The 14,753-nt window shown below is 40.1% G+C and overlaps 1 protein-coding gene across 4 annotated transcripts in view; it reads right to left on the bottom strand.

Annotated features, from left to right (window-relative positions):
- Window positions 1–14,753, bottom strand: part of LOC122557951 (activating molecule in BECN1-regulated autophagy protein 1-like) — a 384,568-nt gene that overhangs the window by 12,133 nt on the left and 357,682 nt on the right. The window contains exon 19 of one of the 4 annotated variants that reach the window (XM_043706210.1): window positions 9,007–9,378. The exons of the other annotated variants lie outside the window; for them this stretch is intronic. Coding sequence (XP_043562145.1) covers window positions 9,320–9,378 — 59 coding nt within the window. The 3' untranslated portion in view covers window positions 9,007–9,319. Of the gene's footprint in view, window positions 1–9,006; window positions 9,379–14,753 lie in introns of those variants that run through there. 4 annotated transcript variants of the gene reach the window in all.

Here is a 14,753-nt window from a genome sequence, read left to right on the forward strand (position 1 = left end):
ACAGCTGTTTTCCATGGAGCGTCGGAGGCTGAGGGGTGATCTTATAGATAGGGGATAAATAGACAGTCTTTTCTCTGGGGTGGGGGAGTCCAGAACTAGAGGGCATAGGTTTAGGGTGAGAGGGGAAAGATATAAAAGAGACCTAAGGGGCAACTTTTTCACGCAGAGGGTGGTACGTGTATGGAATGAGCTGCCAGAGGAAGTGGTGGAGGCTGGTACAATTGCAACATTTAAAAAGCATCTGGATGAGTATATGAATAGGAAGTGTTTAGAGGGATATGGGCCAGGTGCTGGCAGGTGGGACTAGATTGGGTTGGGATATCTGGTTGGCATGGACGAGTTGGACCGAAGGGTCTGTGTTGTACACCTCTATGACTCTGTGCCTGTATCCAAATGAAATAAAAGCAGGATACATTCCTTGTCAGGGAGAAAGATGGCATATAATTACAAAGCTTAGTTCTTGGTAACACTAATGCACTACTATGGCTATCAATCCAGGGTCTTCGTAGTTGGAAGGAAGATCGTTGAGACAAGGAGAAAAGGCACAATCTGTGTCTCTGCCAAATACTGTGACCATGAATTGCAGGCAAAGGCTGAGTACCAGCAATACGTATGCAGGAAGTATGAGTATCTTTATTTGGAGTATCGCTGTTTAACTGTGTAAAGCTACTCTACAATTCAGCCTTTGAACAAGATGAACTTTTTCAAACAGCAATCCATTTAGTCTTGGTCCCTTGTTCTTCCCTCATATCTCTACAATTCTCTTCATGTATTATCCAATTCCATCTTGAAGGCTACTAATGAATCAGTATCCACTGTTGTGTAAGCTTGGCAGGTTCTGAGAGCTGACAACATAGAGTTACATGCAGAGGGACCTTGGCAACACTCAGCAATGGTAATGAAAGCTTGGGCTCCAGAATTAGCTGCATCCATGGACAATCTGTTCTCTCGATACTAATCTAAAATTTGTTAGGTTAGCCAAAACGAAATTAGAGTGAAATGAGAAGGACAAAATGTCTGAAACTCGGTGATAAGCTAATGATTAGAAAAATCATGGGTTTTTAAAGTATTTGTGTTAGACTAAAGGAATGTGCGTATTTGTTTGCATCAAATAATGTAACTCAAGCAACTGAACAGTCAAACTGGAAAAGCTGAAGTTTTGTTTAAAACAGACATGGTAAATCTGATGTGATAGTGGGGACTATTTATCAGCTGAATCTGAGATTGTCATAGAATTGGGTTTTGTAAATATCATACAATTGATTGGGTGACATAAAAGTGGTGAAGAGCGAGCACAAGCCAAAGTTTAACGTCAACATTCATTCATGGCAAGATATAAGTGAATTATTAAGACGACACAAGCAAGCTTTCATGAGTTAATTGATCAAATCAACACGTAAAATATGGTAAATTTGTGATGTTTACCAGCAGTCAAACTGATCATTTTCTGGAGATTGAGTAGTGTCAAAGACTTTGAATGTAAAGCTCATTTGTATGGAAAAAGTATAAAACAGCTTGAACCAGGCCCTGGTTCAAGTCCTACCTGCTTCAGAGGTGTGTAATAACATTTGCGTTTTCCTGATCCTTTTTCAACTGTTTCATTTCTAAAAAGACTGCTTATTTCTCTCTACCTACTCTCAGTAGGATTTGAAATCTATGACTTAATGACAAAACGTGGCACTGACCAATTATTTGCCTCGAGCTATTTGACAGTCTCATGAAAACAGAATTGTCTGTGCTTTAGATGCTACACCTGTACTGCAGACCGAGTTCAGTGATGCCTGCTTTATCTAAAGCCTGAACCATCACTGAAGCCACATCGTCAATCACAGCCTGTTTCAGGAATCAAATTGCAGAAGATGTTGTAAATTAGACTAAAGACAGGCAAGAGAAAAAGTTATTAATATGGGAAATGATAAACAGACTGTAACATGAAAGTATACACACAGTACAAATCTACGCCAAGATCAAAAGATAAAGCTCGAGGTTACAAAAATAATAAAGAGACAAAACTGGAGGCTCTGCATCTGAACACTGATAGCATTCAGAGCAGAGCAGATGAACAAATAGAAATAAGTGCAAAATGATAACTATTACAGAGACATAGCTGCAGGATAATTTCAATTTGAAGGTTGAGTTATAAAGGAGAGACTGTATAGTCTGGGACTTTTTTTTCACTGGAGAGTTGGAGGTTGAGCGGTGACCTCATAGAGGTTTATAAAATTGTGAGAAGCATAGATAAGGTAAATAGCAAGAATCTTTTCCCTCAGGTGGGGGAATTTCAAGACGATGGGGAATATTTTTAAGGTGGGAAGAGAAAGATTTAAAAAAGACAAGGGATAACATTTTTTGACACAGAGCGGTTCATGTGTAGAATGAACTTCCAGAGGAAGCGACAGATGCCAGTACAGTTACACTGTTTAGAAGACATTTAGGAAGTACATGAATGAGAAATATTTAGAGGGATATGGGCCAAACTCAGGCAGGTGTGACTACTTTAGTTCTGGGATTCTGGTCAGCACAATTTGGTTGGACTGAAGGGTCTCTTTCTGTGCTGAATGACTTTATAACATCTCTGAAGAGGTTGATGAGAAAATATCTAAACAGCTTGCCTCACAATAAGTGTTTTGCTAGATTGGAGAGGTTGTTTGTTCAATAGCGAGAGGTTAAAACAGAACAGGCTAACACCTGCTCTGGTTCGATCTTTGGACAAGTCATTTGTAAATGTAAGCATTGTGTAGATAACGTTTTTGTACTGTACTTTGCATTAATAAAGAACATTAAGTATATTTTATTGTTAGAATTGCTTTGGGTTTTTGATATGCAGAGTAAGCCCAATGGAGTAGGTAATGTGGGAATAAAAGCCGAGAGTTGTTGTACAGTTATGACACTGGCAGCTGTCCAGCAATGTGGAACATTGTCCAGATATGTCCTGTATAGAAAAAGCAGGACAAATCCAACTCAGCCAATTATTGTTGATCAGTCTACTCTCGATCATCAGCGAAGCAATAGAAGTGCTGTTGACGGTACCATCACTGCTATTTGTTCAGAAATAAACTGCTTGCAGATTCTCAGTTTAGGTTCTGTGAGGGATACTTAGCTCATTATTAGCATGGTCCAAACATCAACAGAGCACCTAAACTCGAGAAAGGTGATGGGGTGAGAGTGACCATCAAATGCTACCTTGATATGAAGGGCAGAGCTTGACGTCAAAGAACCCAATCAAAATTAGAGTCAATCGTAATCGGGGCAGGCACTCCATTGATTGGAATCAAAACCAACACAAAGTAACATCGGTGCGGCTGTTGGAGGTCAATCATCTCAGTTCTCGGACAACAATACAGAAGTCCTCAGGATAATATCCTCGCTCCAACCATCTTTAGTTGCTTCAACAAGCTTCTTTCCATCATTAGATCAGAGGTGGGGATATGCGCTGATGATTGCATAATGTTCAACACCATTTGCAACTCCTTAGATTGTGAAGCAGTGCATCTCCCTAGGCAGCAAAACTTGGACATCATCCAGATACACTGCAGTAACTCCCCACAGCTCCTTTAAAAGCGTCATGCAAACCTTTGATCGCTTACCAGAAGGAAAATGACAACAGACACTTGGAAGCATCACCACCGGCAAGTTCTCTATAAGCCTAATCTCATACAGCATGGAAACAGACCCTTTAATCCAACCAGGCCATGCTGAACATAATCCTAAACTAAACTTGTCCCACCTGTCACTTGAACTATTAAACTCCAGAAAAAGGTCATTCAGCCCACTGTATTCACGTGGGACCAAAAAAGTCTCACTTCACGTTCTCATCACACCTTCCAGTACCTGATGTGTTGCCTTTCACATGACAGCACTAGGAGAGTGACGTATCTTTTAATCAAGTTGAGGATCACTGCCTCAACCATTAAACTGGATTCCAAATTCCAGACACACACACCATCCTTTGGGTGAAAAGATTTTGCCTTGTGTCCCTTTAATCCTTCTACCAACCATTTTATACCTGTGCCTCTTGGTAACTCAATTCTCCACTACAGATACAGGTCTTCCTGGTCTACGCTATCTAAGGCCTCATAACTTTGTATATTTCAATTAAGCCATGCCTCAGCCTCCCCTATTCTAAGGAAAAAAAAATCCAAGATTATCAAATCTTTACTTATGGATGCAATTATCAATCCCTGGTGACATCATCTGCACACTCTCGACAGCAATTATACCCTTCCTGGCTACTACTGTATACAAACTCTAGCTTTGTTCTAACCAGTGTTCTGCAGTTCTAGCACTGTATCCAGCTTTTTGTCTTCCATCCCTCATCCAATGAAGGAAACTACTCTGTATCAGTTGCATCCTTTAACCTCATCTACCTGTAATAACATCCCCTGGGACCTGTGGACATGCATTTACAAGTCTCTTACTTCCTTTACTCCCATTTATTGTGTTTCCCTTGCTTTGTTCGCCCTCCCCAAAAGCACTTCCACTTTCCTGCCCTCTCAACCATACCAGTGGTATCATTCCAGAGTCAACATCAACTACACTCTATCGTCTGCAAATTTTTCAAATAAGCCTTCCACACTTAAGTCCAGATCATTAATACATACAACAAAGAGCAAGAGAACCAACATTGAGCCCTATGGGATGCCACTGGAAACTGCTTTGCATTTGCAAAAACATTCATTTCTCCTGTTGCTGACCTGATTTTGAATCAATTTACCATAGTCTACTACCACTGTGAAAGTTAATCCTGTCTTTCAGAATAGATTCAAATAATTTGCCCACTACTAAGGCCAGACTGACCAACCAAAAATTATTTGGTCTTTCCCCGCATCACTTTTTAAAAGACAGTACAACATTTGCACACCTCGAGTCCTCTGGTACCTCATCTGTATCTAGTGAGGATTGGAAAATGATCCTCAGAGCTTCTGTTATTTCCTCTGTGGCTTTCATCAGTATACAATTCATCTGACCCTGGTAATTTATTCATCTTCTAGTAGGTCAGTGATTCCCTTCTTATTCAGCATACTCACATTGCTCTTTAACAGTGACATCCCTCAGCTTTGTTACGTCAGACACAAAATATTAAGAACCATTCCCATATTTTCTATATCCATGCTCAAGATACCACACGCCTTACTCTTTACTCAGGCATCCTCACGCTTAGTGTTTTGATAAAATATCTTTGTTTTCTCTGATTTTACTAACCAATTGTTTTTCATATCATTTCTTGATCTTTCTAACTTCCTTTTTTACTTCACCCCATATTTTATTTCATTCTGTTGGCTTTTTATAGTACAGGAAGTTCTTCTATAACATGGTGGTTGCATTCTTGTGCAACCCCTTACTATAGAAAAATTGCGCTTTACAAACAGTGCTTAAAGTATTGGCAACGTAATCACATACAGCCTACACGTTTTAAAAGTTCGCACTTTAGAAACAGCGTTCCCAATTCATCAATCACCTTACAGTGAATTTCTGTTAACAAAACACACATTATAGCAGAAAGACCTGTATTAAGTTTTCTCTGTGACCGTCATAAGCTTTCTTTTTCTGTGTTACCTGACCTGTAAATTCAGGATTGGCAGTACCAGCTTTTCTTTGACTGGCTTTCCTGACTTGGAACAATATCACAGTTCTTTCACTCACACGGAGTCAAAACCCTGGAATGCTCTTTTGAACAGCACTACGGATCTACCCTGAGCACATGGAGTGCAGGTTCAAGAAGAGAGCTCACCACCACTTTCTCAAGGGGAATGACAGATGGGCAGTAAATGCTGGCTGAGCAAGGAAAATGCACATCCATTTTCCATCAACAAATAACAAAAGCATATCAGTTACTGCATAGAAGGAAAGTGAGAAAAGAAACTTGAGTGGAGCAAAAACACTGCATTAACTAGCTAAACCAAACTGTTTGTTTCTGTGCTATAAAATTCTGATCAGAAAAGAGTGCGTTCTCAGACTGTTCATGAGCAAAACCAAACGATCTGCTAGATACACCTTCAGTTACAGCAACACTCCTATCTGTTGTTACGATATAGGGTAAACCCCCTCTGCTAGCTTAAACCAGCCACACAGAAAAAAAATCACCTCATGCCATAATCTGTTAAAATTCGAGAGGCAAAGAACTATCCCAGAGGTCACTATTTAAAGTACAAATTAACAATTTTATTCTTTAAGTCCAGAGAATGTTAAAACCAACAACTGTTTCCAACTCCTTTCTCTTAAACCTGTCTTTGACCTCCCACTGTCCAATACTAGTCTGATAAAAAAAAATCCCAATCAAAATTTATAAAAATAAAATCATGTTTCAAAAATGAGTCAGCTTTGTCAATTCTCCTTTGTAGATTTTCCTCTGCAGAGTTTTCTCTAGGTCAGTTTCAATGTTCCGCTGCACAAGCTTATAGGTACCTTTCAGACAGCTGTTCTGTTGGCAGTCTGTACTTGTTGGTGGCTAAGCAGTTCTCCTAACTATTCACAATGTCTGGTTTTATACCCCAAAACATCGGATCATTTCATTGGTTTTAATATTAAATTCAAAACTTGATTGGATTTTGGTATCTTGAGGCATAATTTAAACTAATTGTCCGAATTTGAATTTCTTTTTGTTTCATAGCAATTCTCCTGCAGCTATTTGTTTCTCAAGTGTTACACTCTTACTTTGTTCAGGACCCTCTGTGATTTTTCAGTCCTTTTCTCAAAGATACATTTCTACACCTTCATAACGCTGTATTTGAATGGGCTTAATATTTTTAGGCTTCTCCCAATAATGGAGGAAGAGCAGAACACGTACTACATAGCCAATGGTCTGATCACTCGTATGTGAAGGAAACTGTCCAGGTAAGTGCTGTATTGCTCTGTACTTTTTCCGGGGAGAGCGGGGAATTCTAATTATGATGTTTATTGAGATGGTCTGCAATTCACAGTGATCCTTTTGATTAAAGCAACTTGAACAACATATGTGATAATTGACTTTTTTTTTAAACAATACAAATTTAGAGAAATGATATTTGACCATACAATCAGAGATGCAAGCATCCACACATCCCAAGTCCACTCCAATTGTTTGGAACTGTACACCATCATTCAGCCACTACAGCTGTGAGAATTCTTTGGGAGATTAATATAATTAGATGGCTTAATATGCTTTCCCTTTTCCTACTTATATCATAGAATGCCCTAAGAGTCTCTCAAGATCTCCAGCTACAAGTCGCAGTTACTGGGTACAAAGCAGTATATCATTGCATATCTTCATGAAACCTTATGGTGCTCACAATGGCTTAAGGAAACAGATGCACATGAAGCTGCATCTCCAACACCTGTGAACACAGACTCCAATTTAATGTTCAATAAAGTCAAACCTTTTGGTTGAGTTAAGAAAATAAACAGGTCTTTCTACTATAACACGAGTTTCGTTCACACGAATTTGCTGTAATGTGATTGTCGAATTGGGGACACAGTTTCTAAAATGCAAATTTTAAAAATGTATTGATTGTAACGTGATCACATCGGCAACACTAATTGCTGCTTCTAAAGCGTGAATTTTCGATAATGCGAGGTTGTATAAGAATGCAACTATCACGTGACAGAAGAACCTGTACTAGATTTTGTGGGAGGACAGGATGTTGTTTGACATTGGACAGTCAGCATCTGCAGTTATTTTCCTTTGAAAATGACAGCAACATCTGGATATTGATTGATTAGCATGGAAATCCTGGAATTATGGTCATGGACAAAACAGACAATTGCTGAAACCAAAGAGAATTTAAATTTTTCTGCCCCAAATTGTTGTTGAAAAGCATATAAATAGTTGCACCTTGCTCAATCAGCTGTTGCTGTTTTGACAAAGCTGCTCCTTTAACAAGGTTATGCAGTCCTTTGTTTTTTTAAAGACAGGTCATAAATAACACAGACTCTGAAAAGTTTGGGGTGTAGGGTTTTAGGGCCAATTTGATAATAGCTAACATATTATTTTATGTGTCATTTCAAAATAAAACTTAAAAATCAGAATATGTTAGCTAAAACTTGCATGCTATATGTTGCATTCCTTAAACTGCTCTATGTCTTAAAAAACAATAAAACTGGCTCTATTTTAATTTCCGGTTGTGATGGTGAAGCAAGGGATCTGTGCAAGTCCTTCAATGTGATTGGCTGCCTGGAGCCTGGTGCCATCACTCCACATCTATGCTGGAAGTGTTCAGTAGAGAATACTTCAGTTAGCTGTGATACAGCAGCAAGACCAAATGAGGCGAAATCCTTGCCAGAGAGATGGCAATGTTGAATTTGTGTTCAGTGGTAAGTGTCACTGGCTTGATGCGTGCAGAGTACAAACATATTGGAGAACTATTACCGAAGTTTATATGTTCATAAATGTTTATGCATATTTGGGAAATATTTCAGCACGAGTAATGATAGAATTTATAGAATTATAGAATCCTTACAGTTTGGAAACAGGCCTTTTGGCCCAATAAGTCCACACTGAAGACCCTCCAAAGAGTAACCCACCATTTCTCTATCCTACTATTCTACACTTATCCCTGATTAATGCACCTAACCTATACACCCTGAACACTATGGGCAATTTGGCATGACCAATTCACCTAACCTGTACATCTTTGGATTGTTATCTTTTGCTATCTTATTACTAAAATGTTTTTAAACAGCCATCTCAACTCCTAAGAACATACCACAAGTAGCATAACATCTTTAAGGTTGATGATTCTTACTCGATTTTTGACTAGATGTGGCTAAAATGTAGTGAAAAACGCTACAAAAAAAGAACTTGTGTGCTTCTAACTTGGTGTGAATTAGTACCAGACTCCCAATACAGATGGAGTTATCAGAATTAAGAACAAAGAGTTATCTGCTTTTGTAGAGTCCATATTATAGTTGCTGTTCAAAGCCACCTCACAGCTGGGTTTAAATCAGGTGGAAAAATAAACAAATAGCACTTTTTCCCAATGAAAAATAAATCTATTTCTGATAAAGAATCTTTATTTTGCATAGTAAAACAAAAGAAAACAGAGACGCTGCTAACCACAAATGTTGTCTCACACTAGATAATCATTGGGCAGTTAATAATAGTAAATAGTGTAGTTATTATTTCAAACACTTAATATTTGAAATAAAGCTGTGGAAATTCAATCTCCAGTGATGTTTCAATACTCTTCAGGTAAACCAAAGAAACCCACAGGATACAGACAGACACCATTCTTCTTGGAAGCAAGAGAAGCCTATTGATGCATTCTGGGAAATTCTGAACATGCTCAGAATCCGCAGACTTGTCTGGTGACTCCCTTCACCTGTTCTGGAAAATAATGTCGGTTCAAAGTCCACGATTCCAAGATAGACCGAGGCTTTGAAGCAAAAGGTTTGAAGAAGGAACTAAAAGACACAGAAGACAATTGAATGAGTAAATGTAATCATTATTGTGAAATTTATAACTGATAAAATTTTGTTTAAAAACTTATGCCTGACAAGAAAACAGAATGAAAAATATTTGATAAATTCTTTTATCAAATTCTGTCAGGATCGCTAGCTAATTCCTTAAAGGCTTAGCTATTTTTCAGTTTCTTTCCAGCTATTGATTTACATAAAGAAGTAATGAGCAAGTAAAATCACTCATTAGTTATGATTTGCTGTTGTTTAACTTTGAGAAGCTCAACATGATGGAAAAGGCATGGAAATTAGGACCCTTCCTGGAAGTGGTACATTTTGGCCATCTGGCATAAGGGACAGTAAGGATGAGCAACAAGTAGAGAAAGGCATGAAAATTCAGGATAGGAGAACCAGAATGGTGTCAGAGAAGCTTACAGGCCATGCATCACTCATTCCTTGATCCTAGTGTGGGGTTCCTATCTTTCTGATGCACACTGCCCAGATCTTACTAAAGTACAATTAGAGGCAATGATACAATTGCATAAATCAGAGAAAAAGTGACTACTGTGCAATTCTGCCTTACCATCACTCTTATCTTTTCTGTGTGAAAGAAAGCTCATCAGTTCCATGCAAATAAATATTTATGAAAGTTATTCTAATGCTTTTCTTCATAATAATTTGAATGCTGCACCTGAAGCACAATGAATGAGTGAAGCAGCTGTATGAAAACAAAAAAGTTGTTCTGCAAAGAATACAGTGAATATTTGCAATGACAATGAATAAGCAGTAAATAGGGAAGGGCAGTGAGTGGTTGATGAGAGACTACTGGAGTGAGAAAGAAGTAAAAGGTGCGCTAGTGATAAAGTAACACAAGGGTTTCGTATGTTTGAGTGCTTTGTGTTGGAAGCAGTGCAATGGGAATCAGGGGAATTCTTTCCCTTTGGCTGGACATACATAGCAGAGTATAAAGTGTTTGAGTTAGGTTGTAAGTTTGCTTGCTGAACTGGGGGATTTGTTCTCAGACATTTCATCACCATGCTTGGTAACATCATCAGTAAGTCTCTGATGAAGTGCTGGTGTTCTGTCCCACTTGCTATTTGTGTGTCTTGGGTGGTATTAGTTCCGGTTCTGTTTCTGAGAGGTTGGTAAATGGGGTCCAAATCTATGTGTTTATTAATGAATTTCCAATTTGAATGCCAGGCCTCTAGGAATTCCCATGCATACCTTTGTTTGGCCTGTCCCAGGATGGATGTATTGTCCCAGTCAAACTGGAGCCCCTCTTCATCTGTGCGTATGGATACCAATGATAGTTGGTCATGTCTTTTGGTGGTTAGTTGGTGCGCATGTATCTTGGTGGCTAGTTTCCTGCCCGTCTGTCCAATGCAATGTTTGTTGCAGTCCTTGCAGGGTAAGTTGTATATGACGTTCGCTCTGCTAGTTGCTGGTATGGGTCCTTTAAATCCACCAGGACCGGTTTTAGTGTGGTGGTAGGTTTGTGGGCTACCATGATGCCTAGGGGTTGGAGTTGACTGGTCGTCATCTAAGAGATGTCTTTAATGTATGGCTGGGTGGCTAGACTCTCTGGGCGTGTTTAGGTTTGTTGTTTAGGGATCGGCAGACTTTGCTCATTGCATATCTGTTGTTCCCGAATATGTTGTACTGGTGGTTTTTCTTTGGCTTCTCACAGTTCCTGAGGCTCGTTTAAATAATGTCCTGATGCAGCTCCGTTTATGGGTGTTGGGATGATTGCTCTTGTAGTTGAGTGTCTGGTCAACTTGTGTGTCTTTCCCGTAAACAATGGTGTGCAGCTGTCCATTGGCCTTTTGTTCTACTGTGATGTCTAGGAAGGGGAGTCTGTTCTCTCCTCTTTGATGAATGTTATACCAGTAAGGATGTTCTTTATGTTTCTTTTAATTTGTTGTATTTCGTGATGACAAAGGTTTCATTCACATAGTGGACCCAAAGCTTGAGCTGGATAGTGGGAAGGGCTGTTCATTCTATGCAGAAGTGCTTCTGCTAAGAGTCCTGATATTGGTGATCACATGGGCGTCCCATTGATTTGTTTGTAGATCTTGTCATTGAAGGTGAAATGGGTTGCGAGGCACAGGTCTACTACTTTGAGGATGTTGTCCTTGCTGATAGAGTTGGTGCTGTCAGGTGTTTGTGTCCTTGGTTCATCTAACAGTGAGGCCAGTGTTTCTTTGGCCAAGGTGATGTTTATTGATATGAATAGGGCTGTCATGTCGAAGGAAACCATGACCTCATCGTCCTCTACCTTGGTGTCTTTGACGTTGTTAAGGAATTTGTGGGTCGGGTGGATGGAGTGGGTTGCATCTTCTACTAGCTATTTCAGTTTGCGTTGCAGTTCGTTTGCTAGCCTGTATGTCAGTGTACCAGGAAGTGAGAAGGTATCTCGGGGTGGTGGGGGGTGGTCCTTGTTGATGTACCTTTGCTAACCCATAGAAACAGGGTGTGTTAGATCCATCAGCTTTCATTCTTTGGAGGTCTGCCTTGTTAATTTCACCTGTCATGTGAAGTTTCCCGAGGGATGCTGTAATATGGTTTTCTAGCTGTGGAGCTGGGTCCATCGCCACCTGTTGGTAGATATCAGTATCTGCGGGTAGTGTGTTTGCTTTTTCAAAGAATTGTGTTCTGTTCAGGATGACAGTCATGTGCCTTTTGTCTGCCGGTAGGATTACAATCTTTCTGTCTTTTCTGAGTCCTTCCAGGGCTTTCCTTTCCTGTGTGTTGAGGCTGTTCCATTCTTTCTTTCTGCTTAGTGTCGGTGCTACTGTCTGTATGATAGCCTGCTGGATTTCTTCCGTAAGTCCATTATCTTTCAGGGAGGATTCCAGAGCTGCTCAGAAGTTGTTTTTGTCTGCATCCCTGTGGTTGAAGTTCATCCCTCATACTAGGATGGCTTTTCCTGTGTCTGGGTGTGGTCAGCCCGACAGGTTCTTTATCCAAGTCTCTGAATCATCTGCGTTATTGCTGTGCGTGAGCTTGGCCAGTTTTTCTTGTAGGGCTAGTCTTTTCATTGTCTTGGTCTGTTGTTGTTTAATGTTGACTCGTTCTAGCGTACTTGTCCATTCATGGTCATTCGCATTAGTGTACAGAGTGTTTTGGTGCAAAATTTCTCATTTGTATTTGTGGAGTCGGTTGTGGGCATCATTTATTATTTCTTGTAGCATCCTGCGGCCCTTCTGGTCTGCTGTTCTTCTGGTGTTGAGAGTTGGGGTGTTGAGAGGTGTTTTGTATTTGACACATCATGGTAATACCTGTTTCCTGAGGCATTCGGGTAGGAAGTACAGTTGTTGGCGGGTGGTGCTCAGTCGGATAGTTTTCAATCTTCGGGCTAATTTGAGCGTATTGCACCCATAGGCGTTTGCGATTTTAGAGATATCGATTTGGACCCTATTATTAACCTCTCAGAAAAAAAAACTGGAAATGATTTCACCCACCACAGGAGACCAACACACACAAATAACAAGCAGGAGAGAACACCAGCACTTCACCGGAGGCTCACTGATTATGTCACCTCAAATGGTGACGAAACGTCTGAGAACAAACCTACCAGCTCAATGAGCAAACTTACAACCTCATCCACGAACTGAGCTAAAAATCTTCTCTAACATCACTGTCTTTCAGCTATTGGACACCAAACATTTCAACAAGGACACTACTGCAGGAGTTTTGCAGGGCAATTTCATATGCTCAACCATTTTCAGCTCCTTCCTTCATGACCTTTACTGTTGTAACAGGTTAGAATTGGAGATATTTTCCGTTTGGTCATATTTTTAGATTAGATTCCCTACAGTGCAGAAACAGGTCCTTTTTGGCCCAACCAACCCTCCCAATCCACACTGACCCTCCCAAGAGTAACCCACCCAGACCCACTTCCCTCTGCACCTCGCACTATGGGCAATTTACCATGGCCAATTCACCTGACCTGCACATCTCTGGACTGTGGGAGGAAACCGGAGCACCTGGAGGAAACCCATACAGACACGGTGAGAATGTGCAAACTCCACACAGTCACCCAAGGCTTGGGATTGAACCTGGGACCCTGGTGCTGTGAGGCAGCAGTGCTAACCACTGAGCCACCGTGCCACCCCTCAACTCAATTCACAACTCAACTAATGAAGCAGCTTCTGTTCAAGCAGAAGGACTTAGACAACATTCAGATTTAGGAAGATAACTGGCAGATTACACTCCTGCCACACAAGTATAAGGTAATGACCATCTCTATATGTATCCCCCTCCCATTGACATCTAATAAAGGAAGCACCATTACCTACATCCTGGGCACTGATGAATGACCAGAAATTTAATGAGACTAGGCACATAATACTGTGGCCATAAAAGCAGGTGAGCCACTGTGAATTTTGAGGCAAATAACTCACCCACTCATCAAAAAACCTATCCATCATCGAAAAGGCACAAGTCAGGAGATTGATGTAATATTCTCCACCTGCCTGGATGAGTGCAGCTCCAACCACCCAAGAAAATCAAATCAAGCAGGAAACAACAATCTCCTTGAAAGATATCACCATCAGTGCAATATCTACAAGAAACACTGCAGCAACTCAGCAAGGTTTCATTTACTGAACTTCCCAAATTCACTATTCCTATTATCTAGAAAGCAAGCAGCCGAGAACGCCACCAACTTTAAGGTTCCCTCTAATTTATCCACCATCATGACTTTGGAACTTGTGGTAATTCCTTTGCTGTTACTGTATTAAAAACCTGGAACTTGCGCCAAAAGGCAGATTCGTCATATCTTTTTAACAGCTTAGGGAGCAGCAATAAATGTCAACCCTGCCAACTACACCCACATTCAGGGGAAACTTCTTTATCTACAAAGTGGCAAGAACGTGGAACTTGAGTTGAATAACATGATGTTTTTAAAGGGAAACAGGAGACAGGATAGGAAGTTGAGGACTTTACTGATAAAAAAAGAATGGGTAAAGACTCAAATGGATTACAGGAAGTCCCCGAGTTACGAGGACCCGACTTACGAACTGACCTCCAACTTCTCATTTTTAAAAATTATTTTTCAAAATCTGACTTACACAATGTTTCGTCCTAACGAACAGGTGGACTAATTAGCCTGTATCTGTTCCAACTTACGCACAAATTAGGCTTGCGAACAGTGGAAAAAAACGGAAAACATTCGTAGTCTGGGGACTTCCAGTATAAACAGAAACCTGGACAGATTGGGCCAAATAACCTGTTTTACTCTGCATGTTATATATAATTCTGGGTAACCAGCCTTACTACAGTAAACTGACAACTGCAGATACTGATTCAATATTACACAAAGAGAATAATATACATATCTGAAGGAGAAACGTGTTTATCCAGCTTCTACTTAATTGCAT

This window comes from Chiloscyllium plagiosum, chromosome 16, assembly GCF_004010195.1.
Source record: "Chiloscyllium plagiosum isolate BGI_BamShark_2017 chromosome 16, ASM401019v2, whole genome shotgun sequence".
Lineage (NCBI taxonomy): Eukaryota > Metazoa > Chordata > Chondrichthyes > Orectolobiformes > Hemiscylliidae > Chiloscyllium > Chiloscyllium plagiosum.